Below are 19,807 nucleotides of genomic sequence, written 5' to 3' on the forward strand. Positions count from 1 at the left end.
ATTTTGACCATGTGAATGAGGCTACATTTCAGGTTTGTCAGTGGCTCAATGGGGTAATGCATTGTACTGGTGATCCTTAGTTTGGGAGATGAATCCCGATTAGACAATTATGAACGTGCTGAAAATGACATTCGGCCATTCCTATGCAGCCCAGTCACCTGAAAGCCGAGGCACAGTATGCCATTAAGGGCAACATCAACATCTTTCCTTCATAATTATATGTCATATTTATATCTTCCATTAATGTGTTCTTGACTTTTCGTTTTGCTCGGACCCCGTTAATCACGGCTAGCGGTTATATTTTTACTTGAATCCTGTTTTACTTCCATTCTTATCTCTACTTTCAATATTAGCTAAGATTTTACTTATTGTTTACTTTTTATAGTTAGCAAAGAGTTTATTGTTTTATCTTATATTGTATATATATTGTGTTGTGTTTCTGTAAGCTACTGGAAATTCAATTTCCTTCAGGGTGTCATCCCAAAAGGATCAATAAAGTCTAAGTCTATGCGCGCATTGGCGTGTGTGCATTTGTGTGTGCATGTGTACGCGGGCACGTGCGTGTTTGTGTGGGTGCGTGTTTGTATGTGTGTGCGTGCATGCGTGTGTGTGTGTGTTTGCGTGTGTGTGTTGTGTGCTTGTGTGCGTGTTTGTTGGTGTATGCATGTGCCTGTTTATAATTGTGTCTATGTGCTTGTGTGTGTGTTTAGAGGCTGTTGGGCTGCAAGGTGGCGATGGTGTTCTTCCAGTACGGCGTCATGGCCAGCTTCTTCTGGCTGCTGGTGGAGGGGCTTTACCTCCACGCCCTATTGGCTGTCTCCTTCTTCTCCGAGAGGAAGTACTTCTGGGCCTATATTCTGATTGGTTGGGGTAAGAATGGTTGTCCAATCATGCCTTTTTACCACACTGCAAACAAAAATAGGAACTTGACCTTTAGAGGCAGTATAGATGCACAACAGGAAGTGACAGGCAGCGAAATTGATGGAAGAACGTGTCTAGATTGTGTTCATACGTTTGTCATTGTGTCTCCAGGAGGGCCGATGGTCTTCATCACAGCTTGGACCATCGCAAAGGCCAAGTACAACGATGTGGGGTAGGAACCGGCCCAGACCGGAATGAGTGTGTCCTGGAGTGACAGAACAAACCCAAACTGGAATGAGTGTGTCCTGGAGTGACAGAACGGGTCAAAACTGTAATGAGTGTGTCCTGGAATGACAGAACCGGACAAAACTGGAATGATGTGTCCTGGAGTGACATAACGGGCCCTAACCCGTTGTTACCTAGAGTGATGCTGGACTGACTTGTGTTTGTTTTCCTGTGCCAGGTGCTGGGATATCATCGAGAACTCGGATGGGTTCTGGTGGATAATTAAAACTCCCATACTGGTCTCCATTTTGGTACGTTCCCACTAACGTACACACATTCTTCATTCATTATCAATGTTTACTATATCATCAAAGACGAAATCCGAAAGATAAATTCAGATTTTTGGCATATAGTCCAGGCAAACTCAGATTTGACTAGGAAAAAATTGCAAATGAAATATAGCTAATTTGCATAAATCCAATATGGGTGCAAAAAAAATCCATAATTTGCTCTGACAAGGCAAAAAATCTAAAATCTGTGTTTTTGGACACCAATATTATTTGGAAATATGGTTAATTTATTTTTGATGAAATTCTCATTTGCAATAATCCAATATGACTGCCAAAAATCTAAATTTCCCATATTTTTGCTCTCAGAAGACATATTCAACTGATTCTAATTAATACAATATTGCTTTGGTACACCAGGATTCATTTGAACTATATTGCAATTTGAGTGTGGTGGTGGAGTAATGCACCACCAACAAGAACTTACTGGAAATCTCCACCGGACTTCAGACACCATAGGACATCAGCATGACTGCTTTGGTTGCCTGGAGGAGAAGAGAGGGTCATTCAAACAGTGCAGGGGGGTGACTAAAGAGTTCATACTTGATGGCACACAATGATGGAAGATCTTATGTTTGCTCTCCCAAGGTTACCAGTCTCTTGAATATCAGCTGTGGGTCCACCTTTATGGATTCTCCTTTGATCTTCACAGCTGATCTTGATCAAAGTGTCATCGTTTGGTCAGCCTTCCGCAATATGAACTCTTGAAGCATTCTCGATGAAGGGATCTCTGTCTCTGAGATGGCTGATCAAGTCTAGTCTGTCACTGAAATCTCTCTCCTGTCTGGCCTTCGACATATCTTTGTGCTGTTCGCTGGTTTCATAAGATACACCACTGAACTTCTGCATGGCATCTTTGAGTTTTGCACAGGCAGGCATCTTCATGACCCAAATTAAGCGTTGAGTCTCTGTCATGCCCTTTCCTTGCGTCGGGGCCCATGCATCTTATAACTTCTCATCATCACCTGTTCAATTATGAGGTCTGTGAACAGTCCCCCCCAATACGCCGCACCACATGATATCCTTCCACAAACTTCTGATGGACATCTGGGTGTTTCAGACAGATTAATCATCTAATGAAGGTATACAAATGCAGACTTTGCATATAGCCTATGTCCGGATGCTTCAAAGTATGGCAGCATTTCATGTACCAATTAAATGAATGGACATTCAGTTGCATGTCCGTTCAGCTTTAAGTATCCTTCGAAGGATGTCCACCATATCGAGATATTGGACCCATCATTTTGCTGTCCGTGTAGTCATCGTTTCCTTCTTCTCGTTTATTTTACCTTGGATTGTCACCAATGCTTCTGCTGAACACACTTCTACCGCAGATAATGTACCAGACATTGCACCATCATACAGTTTTGCTGCTGCTGTCAAGTTGGTTGTGACTATATCTCGTTGTGTGTCTTGTATCCCTTCATAATTTCCGTCAGGATCAGATGTAGTTATTTGGTCTTCAGATTCCTCAGCTGTCTCCTAGGTTGGTACTGGTACATTGTATGCATCTGCAACAAGAATGGGGTTGAGTGCAGCATCTACTAGCATATGGCCACGCACTGCCCTTTACACAGCCTTGCAAGTCATCATGTGGCTGGCCGTGTTGCCAGGTTGTACAACCTTGTGGACTTCTTGCAGTCCTGAGCCTGCCATCATTGAGTGAGTGCTTGCACAGGGCGTGTATGATGCGTCAGTGCAGTAGTACTGGAGTAGTAGTGCTTGTAGTTAGTGTATGCTGTATGCTGCCCCTGCTTGCTACTCTCTGCTTTCAGCTACTGCCGTCGCCTAGCCCTCTTTGTAGGGGGTGAAAAGAGGAGCCGAGTGCGTAAGTCTCCTCCTGCTGATACACAGCCTCTCTACCGCCAAGACTCCTACAGTGCCTCCTCGTGGCCACACACGGTAACTGGTACCTTGCGGTTCCAGGCTAAACTGGTGGAGATCTCGGAGCAGCAGTGGGCCCCAGTGACACAGTGTGCAGGCCCGCCAGCATGCGGACACGCCCTGGCACCTGTCAACCACTGTCCCAGCTATGGGTAAATAGTGAGCAGATAGGGCTCTGCCATGGTAGGCCACCCATCTAGGAGAAGGTCACTCCGAACAAAAACCACAGGTGTTGCTCGCGCCTGGCTCCGCACCGTATACCACCTGAAGGTGTGCAGCAAGGGTGGACGAAGGCATTAAGCCTGAAACGGCTAGAGTAGGGCTGTGAGGAGCTGCGCCCCACAGTCTTTAATAATGCGCAATGTATAGCTTCCATGGAGACACAAGACATCGATAATCCTATACTTCCAGCGGCGGGAGTCCGCAGGAACCACGCAGCGGACGGTGGTGCTGGTCCTCCTCCGGGGGGACACTATGACGACTCAACCCCAAACCCTCTCCAACGGGGAGGGAGGGTTCAGTCTGACCACAGCCCAACGTCCAATGCACTCTTGCGCTGTAGAAGGCCACTTATTATGGCAACCTACAACGCAAACACAGTGAGGGAAGAGGCGAGGTTGGAAGAACTAGCGCACTGTGCCGAGGATAGGGGAGTGGAGATCCTGGCAGTCCAGGAGCATAGGAGAGTACACACAGACCAGACAATTAACTATCGCAGAGTGGGGGGACGCACGTTCATCACCTCATCTGCATGGCGTAATGATGCCCAGGCAGCAACGGGTGGCGTGGGACTCATGGTGAGCCCCCGAGCACGAAAGGCCCTCCGTAGGGTGCACTCGCACACCAACAGGATCCTTAGTGCCGATTTCGAGGGGAACCCAGTAACAACGGTCATGAGTGTATACTCTCCCACCAACGTAGCACCGATCGAGGAAGTGAAAAAGTTCTACGATGACCTAAGAACAGCGATCCACCATGTGCCGGCTCACAACTTCCTCATAATCCTGGGGGACTTCAACGCGAGACTCGGACCGGAAGACGCACCGTTCACGTACCACACCAATACCAACCGCAACGGAGAACATCTAGCTGCCCTTCTTACGGAACATGAACTACTGGCCGCCAACACCTTGTTCCGTAAGAGAATGGGCAAGAGATGGACATTCCAGGACCGAGCCAGCAGTATGCGACGTCAGCTGGACTACATACTGGTAAGGAGGAAGTGGAGGAAGTCCATCCTAAATGCAGAGTCCTACAGCACGTTCGATTCTGTAGGCTCCGATCACCGTGTGGTCGCCACGAGGCTGCGCCTGAGCCTAAGGGTCCCCAAGAGCGCCCAGAGAGCCCGGCCCGACTGGGAGGCCTTCGCGGGAAGCCCTGAACTCCAGGCCAAATACACAGCGGAGGTGAGAGCCCGCCTACATCTGGCCGAGGAAGGGGAGCCAACGGCCTACGAGCGGTTCCTATCCGCCAACGAAGAGGCAACCAGGAAATGGGTGCCAACAAAGGGGAGACATAGAGCCTCTCCTAGGTCCAAACACCCGGAGGTTGTGCGAGCGCGGACACTGGTGGAAGAGGCACGCAGAAGCTTTGAGAGAGAGGGGACCGCAGAGAGTCGGGAGGAGCTGAACAGCGCCAAACAGCAGCTGTTCAGCACCTACGACAGGATCAAAGGGGAAGAATTGATGGAGAAGGTGAAGAAGGTGGAGGCAGAACATGGCAAACAGAGATACAAGCAGTGGCGTTTCTACATTAGGGGCAGGTGGGGCAGTGCCCCACCAGACCCACGAGATGGCGCTGTTGAGCAGAAGGCGCAATCCATTCCTACTTCGTGGCAAACTATATATATTTTTTTATATACAAAGTAGCGTACACATTTGTGTGAATAAACTTGACTCACAAGCATTATAGCCTTGTTTTGGAGTAATTTGATTCGTGTGTTCTACTGCCTGTGTGCTTGCTTGAATGAACGTTGTCTATATTTACGTTTCCTGTTTCCGGAGGGGCAAAGACCCACGCTGCCCCACCGTTACCATAGAAACACCAATGAGCGCGAACCACACCGGCCAAAGTTAACATTGAGGCTAGGGGCAATTTCAAATTTGCCCCTAGACGTTAACTGCGTAATCTACGTATTCTACGTAATGTAGAATTACGTAGAATACGGGTGGGGGCCTGCACGCGAGTGAGACCGTGTTGGGGGTTGCCGGGGTAACCGGGGTTTGTTTTGGTCCGGTTTTCAGCTGTTGGTGACAATGTTGACAATGTTGTTACAACGTTACGGGTTTCAGTGACCTGGTTTTTGGTTCATTAAAACTACCTTCAACTACTAATGACTCGACATGATTATGTCACCGGCGAGGTCGTTACACTATATTATAGTGCGTACCATGTTGGCGCTCTGAGATTCTTTGGAACGTTTGCGTTTAAAATATAATGCAATATTATTATTATTATTATTATTATAGGCAACATCTTTGTGTCGTACTGAGCGCTAAAGCATGTGAAATGTATTTAAATAGGATGTCTGCTCCCTGCTGGCACTCAAAATGCAGCCCATAGTATACCTGACTGGTCTATATACGTAGGCCTACTGTTATAATAATCAGCTACCTCTATTTTTCTGACGTAATATGACGTCATATAAATTTGCCCCACCAGAAATTTCAGGCTAAAATCGCCACTGGATACAAGGAGTCATGGAAGGTCATAAACGAGATGAGTGGGCGCAAGAAGACGAGAGAGGGACAGCTAGCAGGCTGCAGCCCAGAGGAGAGAGTGACCTCCTGGTTCACCCACTTCCGGGATCTCCTAGGCACCCACCCAACAGTGGACGGAGCTGAGGAAGAGATACCTGCAGTCCTCACAAACCTCAACATTGACGATGGCCCCTTTACAGCTACGGAGTTTGCCACAGTGAAGTCCACCCTGAAGCAAGGAAAAAGTGCTGGGCCGGACGGTATCCCCCCAGAGGTCCCTAAACACTGCGATCTCGATAACATCATACTGGAGATCTGCAACCAGGCTCTGATAGAAAACATCAAACCCGATATATGGTCCCTCTCTAATATCATCCCGGTGCCCAAGTCTGGAGATCTGGCTAAGCCGGACAATTATCGTGGCATTAGCCTGACCTGTGTCATAGCGAAGATGTACAACCGCATGATACTAAACCGGATTAGGGACGCCATTGACCCACACCTGAGGGACAACCAAAATGGCTTCAGAAAGGGAAGGACCACCGTAGGCCAGATCCTGGCCTTAAGGAGAATCATTGAGGAAGTGAAGAGGAACAACTTGACAGCGGTGCTATGTTTCATTGACTTCAAAAAAGCATTTGACTCAATAAACAGAAGCATGATGCTGAAAATCCTTAAAGCTTACGGGGTCCCCCCGAATCTACTCCGGGCCACAGAGGCCATGTACAAGGGCACAAGAGCCAAGGTGGTAACTAGGGGTGTAACGGTACACAACAGTCACGGTTCGGTACGTACCTCGGTTTTGAAGTCACGGTACGGTACAGGACGGTTCGGTTCATAGTTATGGTGAAAAAACGGATTGCTTGACAGAACGAACATAAGTTTAATTAGTAACGAATTAAACACAACAGTTTTAGCTGTCAGTATGAAACATACAAATAAAATGATGCAATTCTCCAATAACCCTAACATAAAATTAATGAAAAATCCAGTTTTAATGCTCAGTCTAGGCTCTTTAAGCTGGTATGTAAACAAAGAGTTTGTAACATATTCCTGCAGCTCTCTAAAGCTCTGAAGTTCTCATAAATATAATCAATCATTAAATAAAAGTGCAACTGCAGCCTTAACTTAAATTACAGCTTATGTATTTTATAATCTATTGGTGTTTTCATTGCCTCTCGTAGGTCAGAGGCAATGAAAACACCAATAGACCTGGTGATGGCATTTGCCCGTTCTGAATTCCCAGACAGGTGTAGGGGTTGATTAAATAGTGTAGGGAGCTGGGTTTGAACGATTTGAACAACTTTTTTTCATTTTGCAGCGGTGACAGTAACACCTGGATGGTGCCGTCACGTTAAAATTGTACCGGGGGCGAAAATTTGTGCAAGTTCGATGTGTTTCCATTTGCATAGACGATCGCTGTTGAACAATGTCTGCACACAGCTTTCGACTTGTCCACTCGTCTTTCCCCATTGTGATAATTAACCTGGAATCCAAAGTTCTCCCACACTTGGGATTTAAATGACAGGGGGGCATCTTCAAGCTCCGGTTTTCTGTTGTCGCTCGCCATGCAGTTCGCTCTCAGTTCGCTAGTCGACATCAATCCACACACAGTCGCGATCGCGCTCTGCTACTGCTACTACGCGGAGTTCGCGCACGTGCGAGCCGAGCCTAATAAGGCTAAACGGTCCGGGGGGAACTCCGACTTCAAGTTTTAAGTTCCGCACCGCAAAACAAGCATTTACATTCGCCATATTAACGCTATGTACGCCACATTTACGGACCGCGGTACACCTCTGTAACCGCACCGAAGTGCCTGTACCGTGACGGTTCGGTTCAAATACGTGTACCGTTACACCCCTAGTGGTAACCCCAGATGGCATCAGCGAGGGGTTCGACATCCTGGCAGGGGTGCAGCAGGGGGACACTCTTGCCCCCTTCCTCTTTATCATAGCCCTTGACTACGCGCTCAGGAAAGCCATCAACGGGCGGGAGCAGGAGCTGGGCTTCACAATCACACCAAGGAAGTCTAGAAGAAGCCCTGCTGTAGCCCTGGCAGACCTAGACTACGCAGATGACATCTGCCTGGTGTCTGACCGCGTGGAGCAGGCAGAGGAACTCCTGAACAGAGTAGAGGTGGAATGTGCTAAGGTTGGCCTCAGACTGAACATAAAGAAGACTAAGGTAATCACCTATAACATCTGCACAGACCATCTGCCGATTACAACATCAGAAGGCAGCTCTTTGCAAGAGGTCAATGACTTCAAATACCTGGGTTCCTGGGTGAACTCCACAGAACAAGACCTTAAGATCAGGAAGGCGTGGAGGGCCCTGAATGTTATGTCAAGCGTGTGGCGCTCAAATCTCCCCCGTCGCATAAAGCTGAGCCTATTTCATGCCACTGTGGAGTCCGTCCTCCTGTATGGCTGCGAAAGCTGGACCCTGACGCCCACCCTGCAGAAGTCCTTGGATGGGTGCTACACCAGGATGCTACGAGCAGTGCTGAATGTAGACCAGAATGCCCACATTACCAACAAGGATCTGTACGGGCGGCTGCCGAGGCTCAACCAGAGGGTAGCATCCAGGAGGATGAAGCTGGCCGGCCACTGCCACAGACATCGGGAGCTCCCGGCCAGCAGGCTGGTCCTGTGGGAACCAACGCGCGGGCATCGATCGCGAGGACGTTCCGCGCTAACGTACGTGGACGTGCTTAAGAAAGATGCGGGAGCTGAAAGTTCTTCGGAGCTGGCCGGGTGTATGGAGAACTGAGAGGATTGGAGACTCCGATGGAAGCTCGTCTGAGGACGACCGAGAGAGATCAGGGGTCTGATGCTGCCCAGCTCATGTGCATGTGAAATCCACCAAGCCTGAGGATCATGTGCATCAGGGGACTGGTGTCTGGCTGAGACCGGATAATAATTTAAAGCTTTTCGGTATGAGGACTGGTCAAATGTGAGGACTTGAATTACATTATAATTGCACAGCCTGAGCTGATTAAAATTGCAGTGTAGAGTAGATGCAGGATACATTGCTTTGATCAAGGCCAATCATTGGTAGGAACATTAAAGAAGCCTTTCCTGGGTGGTGACCATGGTGTAACAGCTGCATCATTCAAGACCAGACTGGCCTTGGGGAGTGAAGGAGTAGTGAGCTCTTCCTCAATACATGGTGTAAGGGCAGGTAGGCGAGAGGTGCTATTGATGAAGAGATCTTGAAATACTGAATATTCAACCCGGTATCACGCGATTGCGTGCTCCTGCGCACAAACGTTAATCTATTGAAGCGTGTTCCAGAGCACGATAGTCCGACTTTTTGCGTGCTACACAGAACGAAATGTAAACCAATGCATTCTGAATGGGCGTGTTCTCAGACAATTAACGTGCTCCACAAAACGGTACGAGAGAGAAAGAGAGAGAGGGAGGGACAGAGAGGCTTCAGAAAGGGTGTGCGCAGATAGTACAGTGCACCCTAGTTATGTTTATGCCAAAACCACAAATGCTATATATGTATATATATATATATATATTGCCTAATTATATATATTGCCTACATATATGTATAGGCTATATATATAATTAGGCTATAATTATATTATTTAGCGTGTAATGAGACAATCTATAGCCAAATTGTCGAAGATGCCCGAGAATCTCCGGGGATATCAGCATGGGAAATCGGCGAATCAGACCCATGAACCTATAAAGAAAGACGTCATCTCAAGCGGGAGAGAACGTTTGCGGTGCTGGTTTGTGTCACGTAAGTACAGGGCTCTCATGTCTCATGCATTCGGCGTGAGACACACGCAATTCAACCCATGCACACGCTCGAACCTGGGCTCACGAAAATACGTGACACTGTCACGTTATTTAATCTATTGAAACGTGATCAGGGACACGTAGGCCTATTTTCTAAATTTTGTATTTCAATTGGAAGTAGGCTAGTTGTCGTGTCACTAAGCATGACTTCCAAACTAAGGTTCTGTCCGGGAGCGTTCTCCTAATGTCCCTTATGGAGCTCCGTACAGATCATTAATTGTTGAAAATTGTCTGTGATAACTAACAAATGACAGCTTTTGGCCACCCGTTTCTACTTAAAATTGTCTGTGATAACTAACAATATGACAGCTTTTGGCCACCCGTTTCTACTTTCACCTTTGATACTGAGAAATTGTGACAATACACGGATATATTAAATGCAGGTGCGCTGCTCTGTAGGCAAACCGCGAAGGAAAAAAGGGTAGCTGCTTCATCTGTTCTTTTTAGAATTGTATGTCTTGATGTTTATTTTATCTAGCCATCTATTCTCTTGTTTTTGGCTATGTGAATGAACGTCCGCGTCGATGCCTCGATCGCAAGTCCAGTGTCGCGAGCGGACGTTGCCATGACATCTAGAAATCATACCGTATTTAATGGGTTGTAGTGAGTGTAACATAATTCACCTACAGTATTTTGTTATGTGTTGTTCTTTCAATTGTGTTAGGCATGTCGTTTACTGTCTTGGTGGTTCAGGGATCGCTGTCCCTTTAAAGATTACGAGCGTCTCATGACGTCAGAGCCCATGCGGGATTTGTTTACATTCAGCACGTTTTGATTTCCTGTTTCTCTCTTACTAAATAAACGAGTCACACAACTGTGTGCTCAACGTGCGAAATTGTATCCCTCACTTATTGCAATTTCCACAGGGTTATCATTAATATTGATGTGTAGGGGTTGATTATAACTCGTGAATAATATTGTTTAGACCACGGTCTGGGGGAATACTCGTATTCTGATTAGCTGTGCGTGCATTAACTCCTGATATAGCCCTACAGACACCTGCTTAGTAGTTCCAGTCAATGTTTAGATTCTCTGCCCGAGCCCGAGCCCGACGCGGGCCGGGTCGGGCCGATATTTCCCACCACTATACTCGGGCCGGGTCTTTGATCGAGCGTTTTTATTTTTATTTTACCATTGGTTTATTGGCCTAATCTGAGGAGAAATCTATGCCATAAACAGAAATATTATAGGCCTTTATTGCACGGGTCTTCTCAATGCCGTGGAACGCTCCATTCACTTGCATGGGTAGTAGTCCGGTGACTTGTCTACCCCAGGGTCTTCCGTTGCTAAGCGACGTCACCGTCTTTGCGGACAAATTATTTCTCTGCTGATCAACACTACGAATGGCCAAAAGACTTGTATCCCCCCCCCCCTTAAATAAATACTATGGCAGAATTATTATTATTATTATTCTCATTCAACTTGAACATGTGTTTTTACAGTAGAGTGGTGGAGGGATGACGTATGTTGGCCAACCCGGAAGTGAGCGTCGCCCTGGATTCCCTCGACAAAAAGCCAACGGGTTTTGCCATTGGATTTTGGATTATTGCAGGAACATTTGCATCTTTGAAGCACCTCCTCAAAAACTGTAAATAAATAAATATATAAAAATAACCGTGCTCCAAAGAACGAAATGTAAACCAATGCATTCTGAATGGGAGTGTTTCTCTGATTTTTCCATGCTACACAGAACCAAATGTAAACCCATGCAAATAAAGACTTCATGGTCATAATAATTTAAATATCATTAATATCCTGAGTGTGTAGGGTGGTATTAAATTTTTTTCAACGGGGCTGCATCCAGTCATTTGACCGTTATGGTTGCTATGGTGGTTGCTATGGACCGCCCCCTCTAATCCTTACATGGCTCTAAAAACCATGTAAGGATTAGAGGGGGAGGTATCATATATATGATACCTCCCAGTGGTGGAGGTATCATATATATGAAAGAGGGCATTCAATTATACTATAATGATAAATTAGGAGGCCGAAGCCCTAAAGGAAGTGATGCAATAGGTGACTGAGGGTCAACATTTGAGACCCCCTTTTATCAAAGGGGGTCTCAAAGGACGCATACGCTTCAACCTGTGGCTCCAGCCCTACAGGAAATGACTCAGCAAGTGCTCCATCTCGTTGCACCTGCACCCAGCGGCTCGCTTGAAAGATTTTGGCCTGAAGTTCTTCCCAGACCTACACCCTAGCCATCCAACATGCATATCTGAGAATCAGGCCTCTCTTTAATAATGACAAAAAGTTATGAGAGAAATACACATTAACTTTTGTTATCTCATAAGCGGCGTGGTGCCGGCTCCTTTTGACCTTTTGACCCCAGACTTCTGGGGGAATAGCTGAATTAATTCATTAGTCAATCAGAAGTATGTAAATATCTTCCCGGTGGAGTAAGAGGGCGAAAAAGGTGTCCTTCAACATCTACGCTTCCAGGCGATTGCAACGGTGCCACACATGAGCATATTCTAACATGTTAAATGGTAGTAATTAGCTGTCGAAATTGGAGGCCTTAATCAATAATGAGCAGCTATTGATTTGCTTCCTGATGGAAATTTGTGACAAATGACATGTTATTTAGCATCTACACGTTGGGTTGAGTCCAATGACACCAAGCATGACACTCTAGCAAATGGTAACATGTATTTTACATGGTACACCTACATGATCTCGGTGTGGCAAGAGGGCGAGCTTGATCTCATTGGACTCAGCTTAACGTGGAGATGCTAAATAACATGTAATTTGTCAGAAATCTCCATCGGGAAGCAAATCTATAGCTGGTCATTATTGATAAAGGCCTCCAAAATCGACAGCTAATTACTACCCCGAAACATATTCAAATATGATCATGTGTGGCACTGTTGTCAAAGCACACCTTGTTTGCCCCATTAGGCCACCGGGAAGATATTTTCATACTTCTAATGGATTGATTCATGTTTTAAGGTTCTCGGAGTGAGACTTTAAGTGGCTGCAGCAGAAGTGTTGAGACGAAAGATGATATCAAGACATTTATAGAATATTCCCATTCAAATTATGATTCTTCGTCATAACATCCGACCAAACATCCTTCACATTCACCAAGCGAAGATTATGAAAGTCCAGGCCCCCCCTTCCTGCACTCGGGGTCCGACTGGGCCAAGTTTCAGGCAGGAAGGGCCCCCCCTTCCTGCCCTCGGGGTCCGACCGGGCCAAGTTTCGGTGCGGGGGTCCCAGTTAGGCCCTAGAATAAGGCAGGGGTTAATCTAAACCGGGAAAGAGGGGCGCTGCGCCTCCTTGTTTCAACCCAGCGCCTCCTTGTCGAACATTTTTAATTACTTAAAATCTCCCGGAATGGAGAGCGAGCGAGCAAGGCCGCGCACAGGAGACAGACGTGCTCCTAACCGCGTTCGCATCAGCACAACAGAGCGAGCGCGCAGCACAACAGAGAGGGATCTAGAAACTGTGCATGAGGCAGTGTGCAGTGTGCACGTGAGCCTCAGGCGCCTCCTGATTGGCCTGGATCGGTAAGTCAACCAATCAGTTTACAGTGTAGGCGGGCTTTTATCTCTTCTCCCGAACCAAATTTATCAGTTCAGTGAATCTGAGAGTGTCTGAGAAGAAAGAAAATATAGCGTTTGGTGACTTAGTTTACAGTGTTTTTAAAAACGAGTCAACATACTGGTCCTTCACAAGCCTCAGAATGATCCATTTCTACCTCAAATTTTCAAAAGCTCTGCACCTTGATGTTTTCCCCCTTGTGAATTTTTTCTAGAAAAACCCCTGATAAGGTATTCAAATTTCAGGGCGGTAGGACCTTCCTATCTCAAAAACTGTTTTTCCACCACATTCTGAACCATTAGGTCTGGCAGGCAACACTTCTGAGGGGCTTTGTCCAAATGACAGTCCATTTGGGAAAAAAATAATTCTTTAAGGGCTATAACTCCAAATCTCGGATATGTCGTTCTCGGGGCCCCGGGAAATGTGTGTAAACATTTAAGTATCCCTGGCTATCTCAAAAAGGCCGGAAAAGGGGCGTGACCTCCAACAGTACAGAAAATGTAGATAAGACAGAGGTTAGTTTCTAGTCCCCATTTTTTGTGGGATGGAGGTGTACATTTGTGGCTTAAGGTGTGTAGACACAGCTGGCCTGTGGCCACGTTTTTGAAGTCTGGGGTCAAAAGGTCAAAAGGAGCCGGCACCACGCCGCTTATGAGATAACAAAAAGTTCATGTGTATTTCTCTCATAACTTTTTGTCATTATTAAAGAGAGAACTGATTGTCAGATATGCATGTTGGATGGCTAGGGTGTAGGTCTGGGAAGAACTTCTGGCCAAAATCTTGCAAGCGAGCCGCTGGGTGCAGGTGCAACAAGATGGAGCACTTGCTGAGTCATTTCCTGTAGGAGCCACAGGTTGAAGCGTATGCGTCCTTTGAGACCCCCTTTGATAAAAGGGGGTCTCAAATGTTGACCCTCAGTCACCTATTGCATCACTTCCTTTAGGGCTTCGGCCTCCTAATTGATCATTATAGTACAATTGAATGCCCTCTTTCATATATATGATACCTCCACCACTGGGACGTGGCAACAATTCTCCAAATCCATATGGGGAGGGGAGGGGGGGGATGCTTGTGGACAGTAGGGGTGTATACTCGACATAAATAGGAAGCAAACTCAGGAGAAGTAATGACATCTCACAAATATTTATTTAATAAATTGTTTCATATAACACTGCCTCGTTAAATCAATGAGCTTGGTGTTTTGCTTTCAAAAATAGGTTACAGTAGAAGTCTAAACTGCAGAAAATAAAAACATCCAAGCTGCCTTTTAAGGATACCTTGGAATATCTGCCTATTTTCTAACCATCGGACCCTAGTTTACAACAAAAACAACACAATTGACGGCAGCTCCTTTGCCGCGTGGTTTTTAGAGCCATGTAAGGATTAGAGGGGGCAGTCGATAGCAACCACCATAGCAACCATAACGGTCAAGTGACTGGATGCAGCCCCGTTGAAAAAAATGTAATACCACCCTACACACTCAGGATATTAATGATATTTAAATTATTATGACCATGAAGTCTTTTTTTTCATGGGTTTACCTTTCGTTCTGTGTAGCATGGAAAAATCTGAGAAACACTCCCATTCAGAATGCATTGGTTTACATTTCGTTCTTTGGAGCACGGTTATTTTTATATATTTATTTATTTTCAGTTTTTGAGGAGGTGCTTCAAAGATGCAAATGTTTCTGCAATAATCCAAAATCCAATGGCAAAACCCGTTGGCTTTTTGTCGAGGGAATCCAGGGCGACGCTCACTTCTGTGTTGGCCAACATACGTCATCCCTCCACCACTCTGCTGTAAAAACACATGTTCAAGTTTAATGAGAATAATAATAATAATTCTGCCATAGTATTTATTTAAGGGGGGGGGGGGGGGGGGGGGGATACAAGTCTTTTGGCTACTCGTATTGTTGATCAGCAGAGAAATAATTTGTCCGCAAAGACGGTGACGCAACGGAAGAAGCTGGGGTAGACAAGTCACTGGACTACTACCCATGCAAGTGAACGGAGCGTTCCACGGCATTGAGAAGACCCGTGTAATAAAGGTCTATAATATTTCTGTTTATGGCATATATTTCTCCTCAGATTAGGCCAATAAACCAATGGTAAAATAAAAATAAAAACGCTCGATCAAAGGCCCGGCCCGAGTATAGTGGTGGGAAATATCGGCCCGACCCGGCCCGCGTCGGGCTCGGGCTCGGGCAGAGAATCTAAACATTGACTGGAACTACTAAGCAGGTGTCTGTAGGGCTATATCAGGAGTTAATGCACGCACTGCAGCCAATCAGAACACGCGTATTCCCCCAGACCGTGGTCTAAACAATATTATTCACGAGTTATAATCAACCCCTACACATCAATATTAATGATAACCCTGTGGAAATTGCAATAAGTGAGGGATACAATTTCGCACGTTGAGCACACAGTTGTGTGACTCGTTTATTTAGTAAGAGAGAAACAGGAAATCAAAACGTGCTGAATGTAAACAAATCCCGCATGGGCTCTGACGTCATGATCTCGTAATCTTTAAAGGGACAGCATCCCTGAACCACCAAGACAGTAAACAACATGCCTAACACAATTGAAAGAACAACACATAACAAAATACTGTAGGTGAATTATGTTACACTCACTACAACCCATTAAATACGGTATGATTTCTAGATGTCATGGCAACGTCCGCTCGCGACACTGGACTTGCGATCGAGGCATCGACGCGGACGTTCATTCACATAGCCAAAAACAAGAGAATAGATGGCTAGATAAAATAAACATCAAGACATACAATTCTAAAAAGAACAGATGAGGCAGCTACCCTTTTTTCCTTCGCGGTTTGCCTACCGAGCAGCGCACCTATTTAATATATCCGTGTATTGTCACAATTTCTCAGTAGGCTATCAAAGGTGAAAGTAGAAACGGGTGGCCAAAAGCCGTCATATTGTTAGTTATCACATACAATTTTAAGTAGAAACGGGTGGCCAAAAGCTGTCATTTGATAGACAATTTTCAACAATTAATGATCTGTACGGAGCTCCATAAGGGACATTAGGGAGAACGCTCCCGGACAGAACCTTTGTTTGGAAGTCATGCTTAGTGACTGACACGACAAATAGCCTACGTGTCCCTGATCACGTTTCAATAGATTAAATAACGTGACAGTGTCACGTATTTTCGTGAGACCAGGTTCGAGCGTGTGCATGGGTTGAATTGCGTGTGTCTCACGCCGAATGCATGAGACACGAGAGCCCTGTACTTACGTGACACAAACCAGCACCGCAAACGTTCTCTCCCGCTTGAGATGACGTCTTTCTTTATAGTGTAGGAGATCGCAATGAAATGGAGACGGAGACTTGATTGCCGGTGAAAAACACGAGAAGGATTTATTTCCCAAAACACAGAACCCGCACAGCCAGAGGTGCGTTCCTTAAGACCTGCGTTGTAACACCAGGTGGGTGCCACGCCCCCTTCCCTTAAAGGGGGCACGCACCATACAACATACACAGTGAATACGATACCGCTACAGACGCCGCCCCAGAATTCACACTCCCGAACAGTCAAGGCCAACGGGAAGGAGCCCTGAGCACCCGCCCGAAACGACTCAGCGGAACCGGTGCGGGGGCCGAGGGGGCCACAGCAGGCAGTGCAGGAGTCATGAGGCGGTGTGGCTTGGAAACCGGAGGACGACCCCGCCGCGGGGGCAGAGCCAACCCCACGGGCTGGTCCAGATCCAGGTGGGCTGGCTTGAGGCGATCGACCGAAATGTAGTCAGGCCTGCCCCCGATGTCTACAAAGAAGGCCTTGTCACCGGCCTCCAGGACGCGAAACGGACCGTCGTAGGGACGACGGAAAGGGCCCCGATGGGCATCATGGCGGATGAACACATACCCCGCCGTCCGCAGGCTGGGCGGCACGCAAGCCTTCGGGAGGCCGTGCTGCGAGGTGGGCACCGGCGTGAAACCCCGGACCCTGTCCTGGAGCGAGGTCCGCTCCTGGGCTGCCGACCAGGGAGCTGTGGCGGTGGGGATGAAATCCCCAGGAACCCGTAGTGGCTGTCCGTAAACCAGCTCGGCCGACGAAGCCCGCAGGTCCTCCTTAGGGGCAGTCCGGAGGCCCAACATGACCCAGGGGAGCCTATCGACCCAACCGTCATCCGTAAGGCTGGCCCGGAGTGCAGCTTTCAAGGAGCGATGAAACCGCTCACACAACCCATTAGCCTGTGGGTGATAAGCGGTTGTTCGATGGAGCCGCACACCCAGGCCCCCGGCGACCGCATTCCACAGCTCGGAAGTGAACTGAGGTCCCCTGTCAGAGGAGACATCAGAAGGGGGGCCAAACCGGGCGACCCAGGTGCCTATGAACGCCCGGGCCACGTCAGAGGTCGTAGTGGATGCCAGCGGGACAGCCTCCGGCCAGCGGGTGGTCCTGTCCACCATCGTTAGGAGGTAGCTGAACCCTTGAGAGGGCGGCAGGGGCCCCACCAGGTCCACATGCACGTGGTCGAACCGCCGCTCCGGCACTGAAAAATGCGCCAGCGGAGCAGTCACATGCCGATGCACCTTGGCTCGCTGGCAAACCACGCAGGCCCGAGCCCAGTCCCGAATGTCCTTCTTAAGGCCATGCCAGACAAACTTCCCGGCCACCAGCTGCTGTGATGAATAACAGACCCCCAGAACGGCCGACACACACGGCAGCTAGCGAGTGCCGGCCCGTGCATTTCCCGATGCCACGAAACTGCACGGGGGGCGGCACCTCCTAGCTTTGGGTCCATACAGGGCGTGGAAATAGCACAGGCCTGCAGACTGCTGTGGCTGTCGTCGTGTCGCCGCGGCCACAGCGATGGTGTCCGTCATCTCCAGGTCGCCAGTGGTGTGAGCCAATACGGCCGTGCAGCGCTCGCGCCCGGCGGCGAAAAAACGATCCGCCTCCCTAGCCAGAGCCCGAAAGTCCGTGGTGTCACTGTTGGCTAGAGCTGCCCTAACACGCACTGGCAGCTGCTGCATAAATAAAGCCCGAAACAAAAAACAAGGCCTATTACTCCCCAGGAGATTGAGCATGTGATCCATGAGCTCCGATGGTTTGGAGTCCCCGAGGCCATTCAATGCCAGAAGCTGCTCGCCCCGTTCAGCCTCCGACCAACAGAACGTCTCCATCAGGAACCCCTTTAGCAATGCATACTTCCCACGGGCCGGGGGGTCCTCGAGAATATACATCGCTCTGGCCGCCGTCGAGCCACCAAGCGCGGAGACTACATAATAAAACTTGGTTTCATCCGCAGTAATCCCCTTCAGCGCGAATTGCGCCTCCGCTTGCGCGAACCAGACCCGCGGCTGCCGTTCCCAAAACTCCGGGAGCTTCAGGGAGACTGCCATCACCGGAGCAGCAGCCACGGAACCTTCCGCCGAATCGAACTCCATAGCCCAATCTCCGATCTGCGCGTCCTCGCTCTTCCAGCGCATAGAACAGTAATCCGGTAAAACGTCCGGAAACTGTCAGGGTCACCAATGTAGGAGATCGCAATGAAATGGAGACGGAGACTTGATTGCCGGTGAAAAACACGAGAAGGATTTATTTCCCAAAACACAGAACCCGCACAGCCAGAGGTGCGTTCCTTAAGGCCTGCGTTGTAACACCAGGTGGGTGCCACGCCCCCTTCCCTTAAAGGGGGCACGCACCATACAACATACACAGTGAATACGATACCGCTACAATAGGTTCATGGGTCTGATTCGCCGATTTCCCATGCTGATATCCCCGGAGATTCTCGGGCATCTTCGACAATTTGGCTATAGATTGTCTCATTACTCGCTAAATAATATAATTATAGCCTAATTATATATATAGCCTATACATATATAAATGGGCAATATATATATATATATACAGCATTTGTGGTTTTGGCATAAACATAACTAGGGTACACTGTGCTATCTGCGCACACCCTTTCTGAAGCCTCTCTCTCGCTCTCTCTCTCTCTCTCTCTCTCTCTCTCTCTCTCTCTCTCTCTCTCTCTCTCTCTCTCTCTCTCTCTCTCTCTCTCCCTCTCTCTCTCTCTCTCTCTCTCTTTCTCTCTGTCCCTCCCTCTCTCTCTTTCTCTCTCTCGTACCGTTTTGTGGAGCACGTTACTTGTCTGAGAACACTCCCATTCAGAATGCATTGGTTTACATTTCGTTCTGTGTAGCACGCAAAAAGTCGGACTATCGTGCTCTGGAACACGCTTCAATAGATTAACGTTCGTGCGCAGGAGCACGCAATCGCGTGTTACCGGGTTAGAATATTGATACGACTAACAGCAGCAATATCAGCAGCCGTCAAATTTACTCTAGGAACAGGCTTGTTGCCTTGTGTTGCTGGTGTAACCGCAACAATTATACCCATTCCATGGAACCTACCAGAACCATCGACTTCATCGACATATTGTGTTCTGATTTATACCC

General features: G+C 47.7%; 1 protein-coding gene across 1 annotated transcript in view; it reads left to right on the top strand.

Moving 5' to 3' along the window:
• The window catches only part of vipr1b (vasoactive intestinal peptide receptor 1b), a 56,197-nt gene that overhangs the window by 26,175 nt on the left and 10,215 nt on the right, over positions 1–19,807 (top strand). The window contains exons 4-6 of the mRNA XM_060044472.1: positions 711–870; positions 1,033–1,093; positions 1,325–1,397. Coding sequence (XP_059900455.1) covers positions 711–870; positions 1,033–1,093; positions 1,325–1,397 — 294 coding nt within the window. The remainder of the gene's footprint in view (positions 1–710; positions 871–1,032; positions 1,094–1,324; positions 1,398–19,807) is intronic.

Source organism: Gadus macrocephalus, chromosome 23 (assembly GCF_031168955.1).
Source record: "Gadus macrocephalus chromosome 23, ASM3116895v1".
In the NCBI taxonomy this organism is placed as follows: Eukaryota; Metazoa; Chordata; class Actinopteri; order Gadiformes; family Gadidae; genus Gadus; species Gadus macrocephalus.